The sequence below is a fragment of the Babylonia areolata genome, chromosome 25, assembly GCF_041734735.1.
Source record: "Babylonia areolata isolate BAREFJ2019XMU chromosome 25, ASM4173473v1, whole genome shotgun sequence".
NCBI classification, from domain to species: domain Eukaryota; kingdom Metazoa; phylum Mollusca; class Gastropoda; order Neogastropoda; family Buccinidae; genus Babylonia; species Babylonia areolata.
The window spans coordinates 273,447-287,524 of NC_134900.1; the positions used below are offsets into that span (position 1 = coordinate 273,447).

Here is a 14,078-nt window from a genome sequence, read left to right on the forward strand (position 1 = left end):
TGACCATTTTAACCTGCTATATACTGTGAGTGGGTGATGACCATTTTAACCTGCTATATACTGTGAGTGGGTGATGACCATTTTAACCTGCTATATACTGTGAGTGGGTGATGGCCATTTTAACCTGCTATATACTGTGAGTGGGTGATGGCCATTTTAACCTGCTATTTACTGTGAGTGGGTGATGACCATTTTAACCTGCTATACTGTGAGTGGGTGATGACCATTTTAACCTGCTATATACTGTGAGTGGGTGATGACCTTTTTAACCTGCTATACTGTGAGTGGGTGATGGCCATTTTAACCTGCTATATACTGTGAGTGGGTGATGGCCATTTTAACCTGCTATATACTGTGAGTGGGTGATGACCAGTTTAACCTGCTATATACTGTGAGTGGGTGATGACCATTTTAACCTGCTATATACTGTGAGTGGGTGATGACCAGTTTAACCTGTTATATACTGTGAGTGGGTGATGACCATTTTAACCTGCTATATACTGTGAGTGGGTGATGACCATTTTAACCTGCTATATACTGTGAGTGGGTGATGACCATTTTAACCTGCTATATACTGTGAGTGGGTGATGACCATTTTAACCTGCTATATACTGTGAGTGGGTGATGACCATTTTAACCTGCTATATACTGTGAGTGGGTGATGACCATTTTAACCTGCTATATACTGTGAGTGGGTGATGACCAGTTTAACCTGTTATATACTGTGAGTGGGTGATGACCATTTTAACCTGCTATATACTGTGAGAGGGGTGATGACCATTTTAACCTGCCATATACTGTGAGTGGGTGATGACCATTTTAACCTGCTGTTTACTGTGAGTGGGTGATGACCATTTTAACCTGTATATACTGTTAGTGGGCTTTATGTTAATGACCAGTTTGACCTGTTATATACTGTGAGTGGGTGATAACCATTTTAACCTGCCATTTACTGTGAGTGGATGATGACCATTTTAACCTGTATATACTGTTAGTGGGCTTTATGTTAATGACCAGTTTAACCTGCTATATACTGTGAGAGAGTGATGACCATTTTAACCTGCTATATACTGTGAGAGGGTGATGACCATTTTAACCTGCCATATACCGAGAGTGGGTGATGACCATTTTAACCTCCTATATACTGTGATGATAGCTGATGGTGTGTACATCCTGAAAGAGCAGAATTCAAGTACCATCATCCAGTTCAGACCAATATCGCTCCTGAATGTTGAAGGAAAAATCTTCTTCTCTGTCATGGCTGCAAGACTGACAAAATACCTCATAGAAAATGAATACCTGGATGTGTCAGTCCAGAAAGGTGGCATCACAGGAGTTCCTGGCTGTGTAGAACATGCCACAATGAATTGGGATGCAATCCAAAGAGCAAAGGCAGAGAAAAAGAACCTTGACGTGGTATGGCTGGATCTGGCAAATGCGTACGGATCAGTTCCTCATGAGATGATTCAACTGGCTGTCGAGATGCACGATGTACCAACGAACATCAAGGAAATGCTGAAGAAGTACTTCCATGGCTTCTCAGTGCGATTCACCACCAAGGAATACATGACAGATTGGATCAATCTGGAATGGGCATAGCCATGGGCTGTGCAATTTCTCCAGTCCTGTTTGTGCTGGTGATGGAAGTGATTTGGAAGTGATCTTGAAGGCCTCAGTGAAGGGAACGAATCAAGCCGACCTCGGTAACAGATACCAGATGCTTCCTTTGAAAGCCTTCATGGATGACACAACAGTCCTTTCAACAAAAGAGGATGACACCCATGAAATATTGAAGCGGCTGAATGAGCTAGTTGCCTCAGCCAGGATGAACTTCAAACCAAAGAAATCACGGAGCCTCTCACTGCGTAAAGGAAAGGTAACTGAAACGGTCACATTCACTGTAGCCAGCCAAGTTATTCCAACGGTGTCAGATGAACCAGTCAAGAGCCTTGGAAGATGGTATGACGAGTCCCTGAAAGACACAAAAAGAGGAAAGGAAACAAAACAGACAGCAGAAGAAGGCCTGCATATCATTGACCAGTGTGGCCTTCCTGGCAAATACAAAGTGTGGTGCCTACAGTCCATGCTGATACCAAAGCTCCTGTGGCCTCTCCTGATATATGATATCAACTGTAGCACAGTCGAGTCGATTGAGGCAAAGATCAACAAGTACACATGCAAATGGCTTGGTGTCCCACCTGGTCTCACTGACATGGCACTCTACTGTCACCAAGCAAAGCTGAGACTACCTCTGAAATCCCTTGTTGAAAATACAAGGTAGGGAAGGCAAGACTTCTCAGCATGTTCAAAGACTTAGGAGGCAGTATTGTGAGATGCAACCAACCCAAGCTGAAGACTGGCAGAAAATGGAAAGTCACGGAGGCAGTGTAGCGAAAGAAAGCCTTAAGACAAAGGAAATAACAAGACACACCCAAACCAACAGACAAGGCCTGGGATCGACAAAGATGGAATGGTGGTCCAAGGCAAGGAGTGAAACAAAAAGAGACATGATTATACGGGAGACCAAGAAGGAAGAGGATGATAAAAGAGTCCAGAAGGCAACCCATCAAGGCCAGTAGGGGCTCTGGACAACATGGGAAAATGCACTCCAAAGGAGCCTCAGCTGGAGTGATATGTGGAAAATGGCCCCTCTGAGGATCAGCTTCATCCTAAGATCTGTGTACAACCTCCTTCCCTCGAATACAAACTTGGTGAAATGGGGGAAAGCAGATGACCCTGTGTGCCCAATCTGCCACGGCCAACAAACAGTGGAACATGTCCTCAGCTCATGCAAAGTGGCATTGAGCTAAGGACAGTACACATGGAGGCACACAACCAAGTGCTAAAAGAAATTATACATGTGGTGAGCACTGTCCAAGGAGCACCAACCCCACCAGAAGTTCCAGTAGAGTTCCGCTCGGCAGAAGGCAATAAAGTCTGGCCAGGAACAGCATCCAAAGTTTCCAAAGCATGGAAACGTGGGCTGCTTCATGGTGCCGAAGATCGGGAACGCACAGTTGAACTACCAGAGAGGAAGAAACACCTGGAAATCATCAGCAAGAGCGGCATGAGACCTGACATGGTACTCCACTCCAAGGCAACGAAACAAGCAATTCTGATTGAGCTCACTGTGCCATATGAAAGCAGAGTGGAGGAAGCCCACATCTACAAGATGGAGAAGTATGCTAGTCTAGCCAGCAGCCTGAGAGAATCTGGCTTCCAAGCCAAAGTCCTCGCCATAGAGATAGGTGCAAGAAGGTTTGTGGGCGCATCTGCCTACAGCCTCAAGAAACAGCTGTCGATTTCTGGCAGAGAGAGGACAAGGGCTCTCAAGGCAGTGGCAGAAGCAGCAGAAAAGAGTTCCAGCTGGATCTGGTCGAGGAGGAATGAAAGTAAACTTCATAAGGATGAAATTTCCTTACACAAACTAGGTGTATGATGGCTCAGTGGTTAAAACGTCTGCCAGAAAATGTGACTCAGTCCTTAACTGGCGACCACCCTGGAGGCGTGGGTTCGAACCTGCTGAGGACCAGGAAAAAAAAAGAAAAGGCGGCAGTACAAGGGCATCCAGGAGTCATGACCTGGGTGTGGCCCGGCACCCTCAGAGTGTAAGGAGTTAAGAGCCAAAACACTTGACTGAGGGGGGCTTCTTCTCTGAAGACCTTGTACTGTCCAGCTCTCTCTAGAGTTTCTTATCACTGTGAGTGGGTGATGACCATTTTAGCCTGTATATACTGCGAGTGGGCTTTATGTTAATGACCATTTTAACCTGCTGTATACTGTGAAGGGGTGATGACAATTTTAACCTGCTATATACTGTGAGTGGGTGATGACCATTTTAACCTGCTATATACTGTGAGAGGGCGATGACCATTTTAACCTGCTATATACTGTGAGTGGGTGATGACCATTTTAACCTGCTATATACTGTCAGTGGGTGATGACCATTTTAACCTGCTATATACTGTGAGAGGGCGATGACCATTTTAACCTGCTATATACTGTGAGTGGGTGATGACCAGTTTAACCTGCTATATACTGTGAGTGGGTGATGACCATTTTAACCTGCTATATACTGTGAGTGGGTGATGACCAGTTTAACCTGCTATATACTGTGAGTGGGTGATGACCATTTTAACCTGCTATATACTGTGAGTGGGCGATGACCATTTTAACCTGCTATATACTGTGAATGAGCTTTCACACTGATGACCATCTTTTTTATTCCTGCTATATACCCAGCCATTTTCTAATTTCAGGAGTGTGCAGACTATGTTCTTGTTTCCAAAGTCCACTGAAGAGAGATATGAATTACATGAGGATTTTTTCATTGTGAATTTGATGTTCTTTGTATTAAGTATGCACAGTAACACAGGGTTCAGGCACTGGCACGTCTGCACATCTGTTGACCTGGGAGATGGGAAACTTCCCGTAACCACTATACAGGAGAGGGATTGAACCCAGGACTGTCAGATTGAAAGTCCAACATTCTGACCACTCAACTATTGTACTCACTGACTTAGCTTTACAATTCTGCCAGTGTGACATTTGAAAGATATGTATGGAAATCTCTTTATCAGCATGCATTGTATTCTATTCTATTTTATTGTATTCTATTGAATTGCATTGTGTTGCATTATATTGTATTGTATTGTATTGCTTTTTGTTGGTAACACTGTAGACTGGGAGAAGAATCATTTTTCTTAGCATGTATAGGTGTGTTTTTTTGTATACTGATGTAGTGCACGTGTGTGCATGCGTGCGTGTGTTCATGTGTGTGTGTGTGTGTGTGACAGGTGTGGGAACAGATCCAGGAACAGTTCCTGGCAGCCTTTGCTACAGAAGCAGAGTGTGAGGACGTGATGCTGAGCACCTTCAGAGCTACAGGTGAGGGGTCAGGTAACAGTACAGGTATTACTACATTGAGAGGTTAGGTAACAGTACAGGTACAGGTATTACTACATTGAGAGGTTAGGTAACAATACAGGTATTACTACATTGAGAGGTCAGGTAACAGTACAGGTATTACTACATTGAGAGGTTAGGTAACAGTACAGGTATTACTACATTGAGAGCTTAGGTAACAGTACAGGTATTACTACATTGAGAGGTTAGGTAACAGTACAGGTACAGGTATTACTACATTGAGAGGTCAGTAACAGTACAGGTATTACTACATTGAGAGGTCAGGTAACATTACAGGTATTACTACATTGAGAGGTCAGGTAACAGTACAGGTATTACTACATTGAGAGGTTAGGTAACAGTACAGGTATTACTACATTGAGAGGTCGGGTAACAGTACAGGTATTACTACATTGAGAGGTCAGGTAACAGTACAGGTATTACTACATTGAGAGGTCAGGTAACAGTACAGGTATTACTACAGGTGAGAGGTCAGGTAACAGTACAGGTATTACTACATTGAGAGGTTAGGTAACATTACAGGTATTACTACATTGAGAGGTCAGGTAACAGTACAGGTATTACTACACTGAGAGGTTAGGTAACAGTACAGGTATTACTACATTGAGAGGTTAGGTAGCAGTACAGGTATTACTACATTGAGAGGTCAGGTAACATTACAGGTATTACTACATTGAGAGGTCAGGTAACAGTACAGGTATTACTACATTGAGAGGTCAGATAACAGTACAGGTATTACTACATTGAGAGGTTAGGTAACATTACAGGTATTACTACATTGAGAGGTTAGGTAACAGTACAGGTATTACTACATTGAGAGGTTAGGTAACAGTACAGGTATTACTACATTGAGAGGTTAGGTAACAGTACAGGCATTACTACATTGAGAGGTTAGGTAGCAGTACAGGTATTACTACATTGAGAGGTTAGGTAACAGTACAGGTATTACTACATTGAGAGGTTAGGTAACAGTACAGGTATTACTACATTGAGAGGTCAGGTAACAGTACAGGTATTACTACATTGAGAGGTCAGGTAACCATACAGGTATTACTGCATTGAGAGGTTAGGTAACAGTACAGGTATTACTACATTGAGAGGTCAGGTAACAGTACAGGTATTACTACAGGTGAGAGGTCAGGTAACAGTACAGGTATTACTACATCGAGAGGTCAGTAACAGTACAGGTATTACTACAGGTGAGAGGTCAGGTAACCATACAGGTATTACTGCATTGAGAGGTTAGGTAACAGTACAGGTATTACTACATTGAGAGGTCAGATAACAATACAGGTATTACTACATTGAGAGGTCAGGTAACAGCACAGGTATTACTACATTGAGAGGTCAGTAACAGTACAGGTATTACTACAGGTGAGAGGTCAGGTAACAGTACAGGTATTACCACATTGAGAGGTCAGTAACAGTACAGGTATTACTACAGGTGAGAGGTCAGGTAACAGTACAGGTATTACTACAGGTGAAAGGTCAGGTAACAGTACAGGTATTACTACATTGAGAGGTCAGGTAACAGTACAGGTATTACTACATTGAGAGGTCAGGTAACAGCACAGGTATTACTACATTGAGAGGTTAGGTAACAATACAGGTATTACTACATTGAGAGGTTAGGTAACAGTACAGGTATTACTACATTGAGAGGTTAGGTAACAGTACAGGTATTACTACAGGTGAGAGGTCAGGTAACAGTACAGGTATTACTACATTGAGAGGTTAGGTAACAGTACAGGTATTACTACAGGTGAGATGTCAGGTAACAGTACAGGTATTACTACATTGAGAGGCCAGGTAACAGTAAAGGTATTACTACATTGAGAGGTCAGGTAACAGTACAGGTATTACTGCATTGAGAGGTCAGGTAACAGTACAGGTATTACTACATTGAGAGGCCAGGTAACAGTACAGGTATTACTACATTGAGAGGTCAGGTAACAGTACAGGTATTACTACATTGAGAGGTCAGGTAACAGTACAGGTAGTACTACATTGAGAGGTCAGATAACAGTACAGGTATTACTACATTGAGAGGTCAGGTAACAGTACAGGTATTACTACATTGAGAGGTCAGGTAACAGTACAGGTATTACTACATTGAGAGGTCAGGTAACCATACAGGTATTACTGCATTGAGAGGTCAGATAACAGTACAGGTATTACTGCATTGAGAGGTTAGGTAGCAGTACAGGTATTACTACATTGAGAGGTCAGATAACAGTACTGGTATTACTACATTGAGAGGTCAGGTAACAGTACAGGTATTACTGCATTGAGAGGTTAGGTAACAGTACAGGTATTACTACATTGAGAGGTTAGGTAACAGTACAGGTATTACTACATTGAGAGGTCAGGTAACAGTACAGGTATTACTACATTGAGAGGTCAGGTAACAGTACAGGTATTACTACATTGAGAGGTCAGGTAACAGTACAGGTATTACTACATTGAGAGGTCAGGTAACAGTACAGGTATTACTACAGGTGAGAGGTCAGGTAACAGTACTGGTATTACTACATTGAGAGGTCAGGTAACAGTACAGGTATTACTACATTGTGAGGTCAGGTAACAGTACAGGTATTACTACAGGTGAGAGGTCAGGTAACAATACAGGTATTACTACAGGTAACTGACACTTGATGCAGCCTAGCACACCACACTGACACTTGATGCAGCCTAGCACACCACATACAGCCTAGCACACCACACTGACACTTGATGCAGCCTAGCACACCATACTGACACTTGATACAGCCTAGCACACCACATACAGCCTAGCACACCACACTGACACTTGATGCAGCCTAGCACACCACACTGACACTTGATGCAGCCATGCATCACAACGCTCAAAATCACAACGCAACAGACTCAAATGTCGTTCCACTTTAAAAACAACAACAAAAAAAGTTTCTGTGAGACAATTGATGAGTGGATAAAAAGCAGAAGATGGTCTATGAAGAGGAGAAAGAATAGTTTTCAGCTGAAATGGCTGAAAGAATTTCTGTGAATGACAGTCAACTGTGAAAACACGCCAAAGGCAGTGCTTTATCATGTGAGAGAGTAACATTCATTTTTTGTGAAACACAATAAATCAAACATCAGTTATAGAAAAGGGCTTGACTGCTTCTTTCTCTGTGTGTGTGTTCATGCGTTCTCTTACATAAGTTTCTGAAAGCAGGGCCAATTTTCCAGTGACTTTCCTGACTGGGCAAGGGGGAAGAAAGGTCACTGTTGAGCCCTGTGACAAAAAAAAAAAAAAAAAAAAAAAAAAGTTCGGCAATGTAACTGTTCTATTTGCCATTTTGGTGCTGTGGTCGTTGTGCAAATGAATTCCCGTGTGTTGTTAATAAAGTATTTTTGATTTGATTTGATTTGAGTTGTTAAGAGAAATGAGCATAATGGTTTTACATGACTGCCATCAGTACAGTTAAAACCCCCATTTAACACAGGGTGTATCTGTGAGATACACTGCACTGTCATTGTATTTCCTATAGAATGTTTAACGTTGTACCACTTCTTTTACTTGATCACACGGCTCGTGTACGTTTAACTTGTATTTGTTTGTGCTTTCATATCTGTGAAACAGCATGTTTGTTGCATATCTGTTATGCATTGTGTGTGTGCGTGTATGTGTGTCTGCATGTTTTACATTTATTTGCTTATTTGTCATCATTATTGTATTTTTATTTAATTTTTATATCTTACTATTTTATTATTATTATCATTATTATTATTATCTTCTTTTTTTTTTCTTTTCTTTCTCAAGGCCTGACTAAGCACGTTGGGTTACACTGCTGGTCAGGCATCTGCTTGGTAGATGTGGTGTAGCGTGTATGGATTTGTCTGAACGCAGTGACGCATCCTTGAGATACTGTTACTGATACTGTTACTGATAGTGACAAGCGGTGAGGTGACAGAGGATGACGCGGCAGGTGTGTGTCCCCAGGCTACATGCTAGACCCACACACAGCAGTGGGTCGTGCCGCTGCCTGCCACGTTGGACACCCCCACGTTCCCACCGTCATCTCCGGCACTGCTCACTTCGCCAAGTTCATTGACAAGATCCTCCCCTTCTTCCGCCGGGGGGCCGCAGCCGACGGCCAGAATGTGGTCGACCTGATGGAGCAGGCCGAGAGTCTGGCCCGCCTTCCCAGCATGCACCCCCAGCTGGCCGCCATGGCCAGCAAACCCCCCCTCCACCACCACCACCTCCCCGCCTCCTACCCCCACATCACCACCGCCATCACTGACTTTGCTGCTCACCTGTGAGGTCAAGGTCAGGACTGGTACAGTGGTCAGGTAAGGATAATAACTGGCACAGTTGTCAGGTAAAGGTAATGACTGGTACAGTTGTCAGGTAAAGGTAATAACTGGCACAGTTGTCAGGTAATGACTGGCACAGTTGTCAGGTAAAGGTAATGACTGGCACAGTTGTCAGGTAAAGGTAATGACTGGTACAGTTGTCAGGTAAAGGTAATGACTGGTACAGTTGTCAGGTAAAGGTAATGACTGGTACACTTGTCAGGTAATGACTGGCACAGTTGTCAGGTAAAGGTAATGACTGGTACAGTTGTCAGGTAATGACTGGCACAGTTGTCAGGTAATGACTGGTACACAGGTAATGACTGGCACAGTTGTCAGGTAAAGGTAATGACTGGTACAGTTGTCAGGTAAAGGTAATGACTGGTACAGTTGTCAGGTAATGACTGGTACAGTTGTCAAGTAATGACTGGTACAGTTGTCAGGTAAAGGTAATGACTGGTACAGTTGTCAGGTAATGACTGGTACAGTTGTCAGGTAAAGGTAATGAATGGTACAGTTGTCAGGTAATGACTGGCACAGTTGTCAGGTAATGACTGGTACAGATTTCAGGTAAAGGTAATGACTGGTACAGTTGTCAGGTAATGACTGGTACAGTTGTCAGGTAAAGGTAATGACTGGTACAGTTGTCAGGTAAGGATAATAACTGGCACAGTTGTCAGGTAAAGGTAATGACTGGTACAGTTGTCAGGTAATGACTGGTACAGTTTTCAGGTAATGACTGGTACAGATTTCAGGTAAAGGTAATGAATGGTACAGTTGTCAGGTAAAGGTAATGACTGGTACAGTTGTCAGGTAATGACTGGTACAGTTTTCAGGTAATGACTGGTACAGATTTCAGGTAAAGGTAATGAATGGTACAGTTGTCAGGTAATGAATGGTACAGTTGTCAGGTAATGACTGGTACAGATGTCAGGTAATGACTGGTACAGATCTCAGGTAAAGGTAATGACTGGTACAGTTGTCAGGTAATGACTGGTACAGATCTCAGGTAAAGGTAATGACTGGTACAGTTGTCAAGTAATGACTGGTACAGATCTCAGGTAAAGGTAATGAATGGTACAGTTGTCAGGTAATGACTGGTACAGATGTCAGGTAAAGGTAATGAATGATACAGTTGTCAGGTAATAACTGGCACAGTTGTCAGGTAAAGGTAATGACTGGTACAGTTGTCAGGTAATGAATGGTACAGTTGTCAGGTAATGAATGATACAGTTGTCAGGTAATAACTGGCACAGTTGTCAGGTAAAGGTAATGACTGGTACAGTTGTCAGGTAATGACTGGTACAGTTGTCAGGTAATGAATGGTACAGTTGTCAGGTAATGAATGATACAGTTGTCAGGTAATAACTGGCACAGTTGTCAGGTAAAGGTAATGACTGGTACAGTTGTCAGGTAATGAATGGTACAGTTGTCAGGTAATGAATGGTACATTTGTCAGGTAAAGGTAATGACTGGTACAGATGTCAGGTAAAGGTAATGACGTAATGAGGTAAAGGTGACGTAAAGGGTAGTAACTACATCGTAAACACACTGATGTTCCACTATGACCACACAGCAGTGTGATAACTCTACTCAGTTACAGTACATATGGTCACTGTAGCAGCGTGATAACTGTACATAGTGTCACTGTAGCAGTGTGATAACTGTACATAGTTACTGTACATATGGTCACTGTAGCAGTGTGATAACTCTACTTAGTCACAGTACATATGATGACTGTAGGTGTGTGATAACTGTGCATAGTTACTGTACATATGGTCACGGTAGTAGTGTGATAACTGTGCATAGTTACTGTACATATGGTCACTGTAGCAGTGTGATAAGTGTACATAGTTACAGTACATATGGTCACTGTAGCAGTGTGATAACTGTACATAGTTACTGTACATATGGTCACTGTAGCAGTGTGATAACTGTGCATAGTTACTGTACATATGGTCACTGTAGCAGTGTGATAACTCTACATAGTTACTGTACATATGATGTCTGTAGGAGTGTGATAACTCTACTTAGTTACTGTACATATGATGTCTGTAGGAGTGTGATAACTCTACTTAGTTACTGTACATGTGATGTCTGTAGGAGTGTGATAACTCTACTTAGTTACTGTACATATGATGTCTGTAGGAGTGTGATAACTCTACTTAGTTACTGTACATGTGATGTCTGTAGGAGTGTGATAACTCTACTTAGTTACTGTACATATGATGTCTGTAGGAGTGTGATAACTCAGTTACTGTACATATGATGTCTGTAGGAGTGTGATAACTCTACTTAGTTACTGTACATGTGATATCTGTAGGAGTGTGATAACTCTACTTAGTTACTGCATATGTGATGTCTGTAGGAGTGTGATAACTTTTCCTAGTTACTGTACATATGATGTCTGTAGGAGTGTGATAACTCAGTTACTGTACATATGATGTCTGTAGGAGTGTGATAACTCTACTTAGTTACTGTACATGTGATGTCTGTAGGAGTGTGATAACTCAGTTACTGTACATATGATGTCTGTAGGAGTGTGATAACTCTACTTAGTTACTGTACATATGATGTCTGTAGGAGTGTGATAACTCTACTTAGTTACTGTACATATGATGTCTGTAGGAGTGTGATAACTCTACTTAGTTACTGTACATGTGATGTCTGTAGGAGTGTGATAACTCTTCCTAGTTACTGTACATATGATGTCTGTAGGAGTGTGATAACTCTACTTAGTTACTGTACATATGATGTCTGTAGTAGTGTGATAACTCAGTTACTGTACATATGATGTCTGTAGGAGTGTGATAACTCAGTTACTGTACATATGATGTCTGTAGGAGTGTGATAACTCTACTTAGTTACTTTACATATGATGTCTGTAGGAGTGTGATAACTCAGTTACTGTACATATGATGTCTGTAGGAGTGTGATAACTCTACTTAGTTACTGTACATATGATGTCTGTAGGAGTGTGATAACTCAGTTACTGTGCATATGATGTCTGTAGGAGTGTGATAACTCTACTTAGTTACTGTACATATGATGTCTGTAGGAGTGTGATAACTCAGTTACTGTACATATGATGTCTGTAGGAGTGTGATAACTCAGTTACTGTACATATGATGTCTGTAGGAGTGTGAAAACTCTACTTAGTTACTGTACTTGTGATGTCTGTAGGAGTGTGATAACTCTACTTAGTTACTGTACATGTGATGTCTGTAGGAGTGTGATAACTCTACTTAGTTACTGTACATGTGATCACTGTAGGACACATTGATAGGAAGTATGAGTACCCTTAGAAAAGTTATTTCTCTTAACTCCTTGTTATCAGGAATTTCACGAATATGTGATTATTATTCCTTTGTTCTAATATTTTGAGATAGCACCTCTGTGGACATAATACATTGATTGGCCTTATTTCAGTTTCTCTGATTTACATGTAGTTAACACTTTGAGCTTCACCTTTCTGTGAGACATGTATTTACCTTGTCATTTCAGCATACCTTTCTGATGGTCAGGTGGTGGTGAGGCCTGCAGGAACAGTGGTATGCAGATGACCTGACTGCATAGAGGGACGTAGATCATACTGCGAACATGAGGATAGACTGCATGGAGGGACGTAGATCATACTGGGAACATGAGGACAGACTGCATAGAGGGACGTAGATCATACTGGGAACATGAGGACAGACTGCATAGAGGGACGTAGATCATACAGGGAACATGAGGACAGACTGCACAGAGGGACGTAGATCATACTGCGAACATGAGGACAGACTGCATAGAGGGACGTAGATCATACAGGGAACATGAGGACAGACTGCACAGAGGGACGTAGATCATACTGGGAACATGAGGACAGACTGCACAGAGGGACGTAGATCATACTGCGAACATGAGGACAGACTGCATAGAGGGACGTAGATCATACAGGGAACATGAGGACAGACTGCACAGAGGGACGTAGATCATACTGGGAACATGAGGACAGACTGCATAGAGGGACGTAGATCATACTGGGAACATGAGGACAGACTGCATAGAGGGACGTAGATCATACAGGGAACATGAGGACAGACTGCATAGAGGGACGTAGATCATACTGTGAACATGAGGACAGACTGCATAGAGGGACGTAGATCATACAGGGAACATGAGGACAGACTGCATAGAGGGACGTAGATCATACTGGGAACATGAGGACAGACTGCACAGAGGGACGTAGATCATACAGGGAACATGGGATAGATTATACAGGGAACATGGGATAGATCATACAGGGAACATGGGAAGTAGATTATACAGGGAACATGGGATAGATCATACAGGGAACATGGGAAGTAGATTATACAGGGAACATGGGAAGTAGATCATACAGGGTCATGGGATAGATCATACAGGGAACATGGGATAGATCATACAGGGAACATGGGAAGTAGATCATACAGGGAACATGGGATAGATCATACAGGGAACATGGGAAGTAGATCATACAGGGAACATGGGAAGTAGATTATACAGGGAACATGGGATAGATCATACAGGGAACATGGGATAGATTATACAGGGAACATGGGATAGATCATACAGGGAACATGGGAAGTAGATCATACAGGGAACATGGGATAGATCATACAGGGAACATGGGAAGTAGATCATACAGGGAACATGGGATAGATCATACAGGGAACCTGAGGATGGCTGGGACAAGAGTGACGTCGTGTTGCTGGAGACCTGTGGAGGGCTGGACGAAGATGACACCTTGCAGAGCCTGTGGACAGCAGACAGCCCTGCACTGAACTGGACGCCCATGAGGACCAAACAAA

General features: G+C 42.5%; 1 protein-coding gene across 1 annotated transcript in view; it reads left to right on the forward strand.

The window, feature by feature from the left end:
- Window positions 1-13,708, forward strand: part of LOC143299434 (threonine synthase-like 1) — a 43,281-nt gene extending 29,573 nt beyond the window's left edge. The window contains exons 10-12 of the mRNA XM_076612630.1: window positions 4,797-4,887; window positions 8,891-9,243; window positions 12,751-13,708. Coding sequence (XP_076468745.1) covers window positions 4,797-4,887; window positions 8,891-9,213 — 414 coding nt within the window. The 3' untranslated portion in view covers window positions 9,214-9,243; window positions 12,751-13,708. The remainder of the gene's footprint in view (window positions 1-4,796; window positions 4,888-8,890; window positions 9,244-12,750) is intronic.
- The last annotated feature ends 370 nt before the right edge of the window (window positions 13,709-14,078 follow it).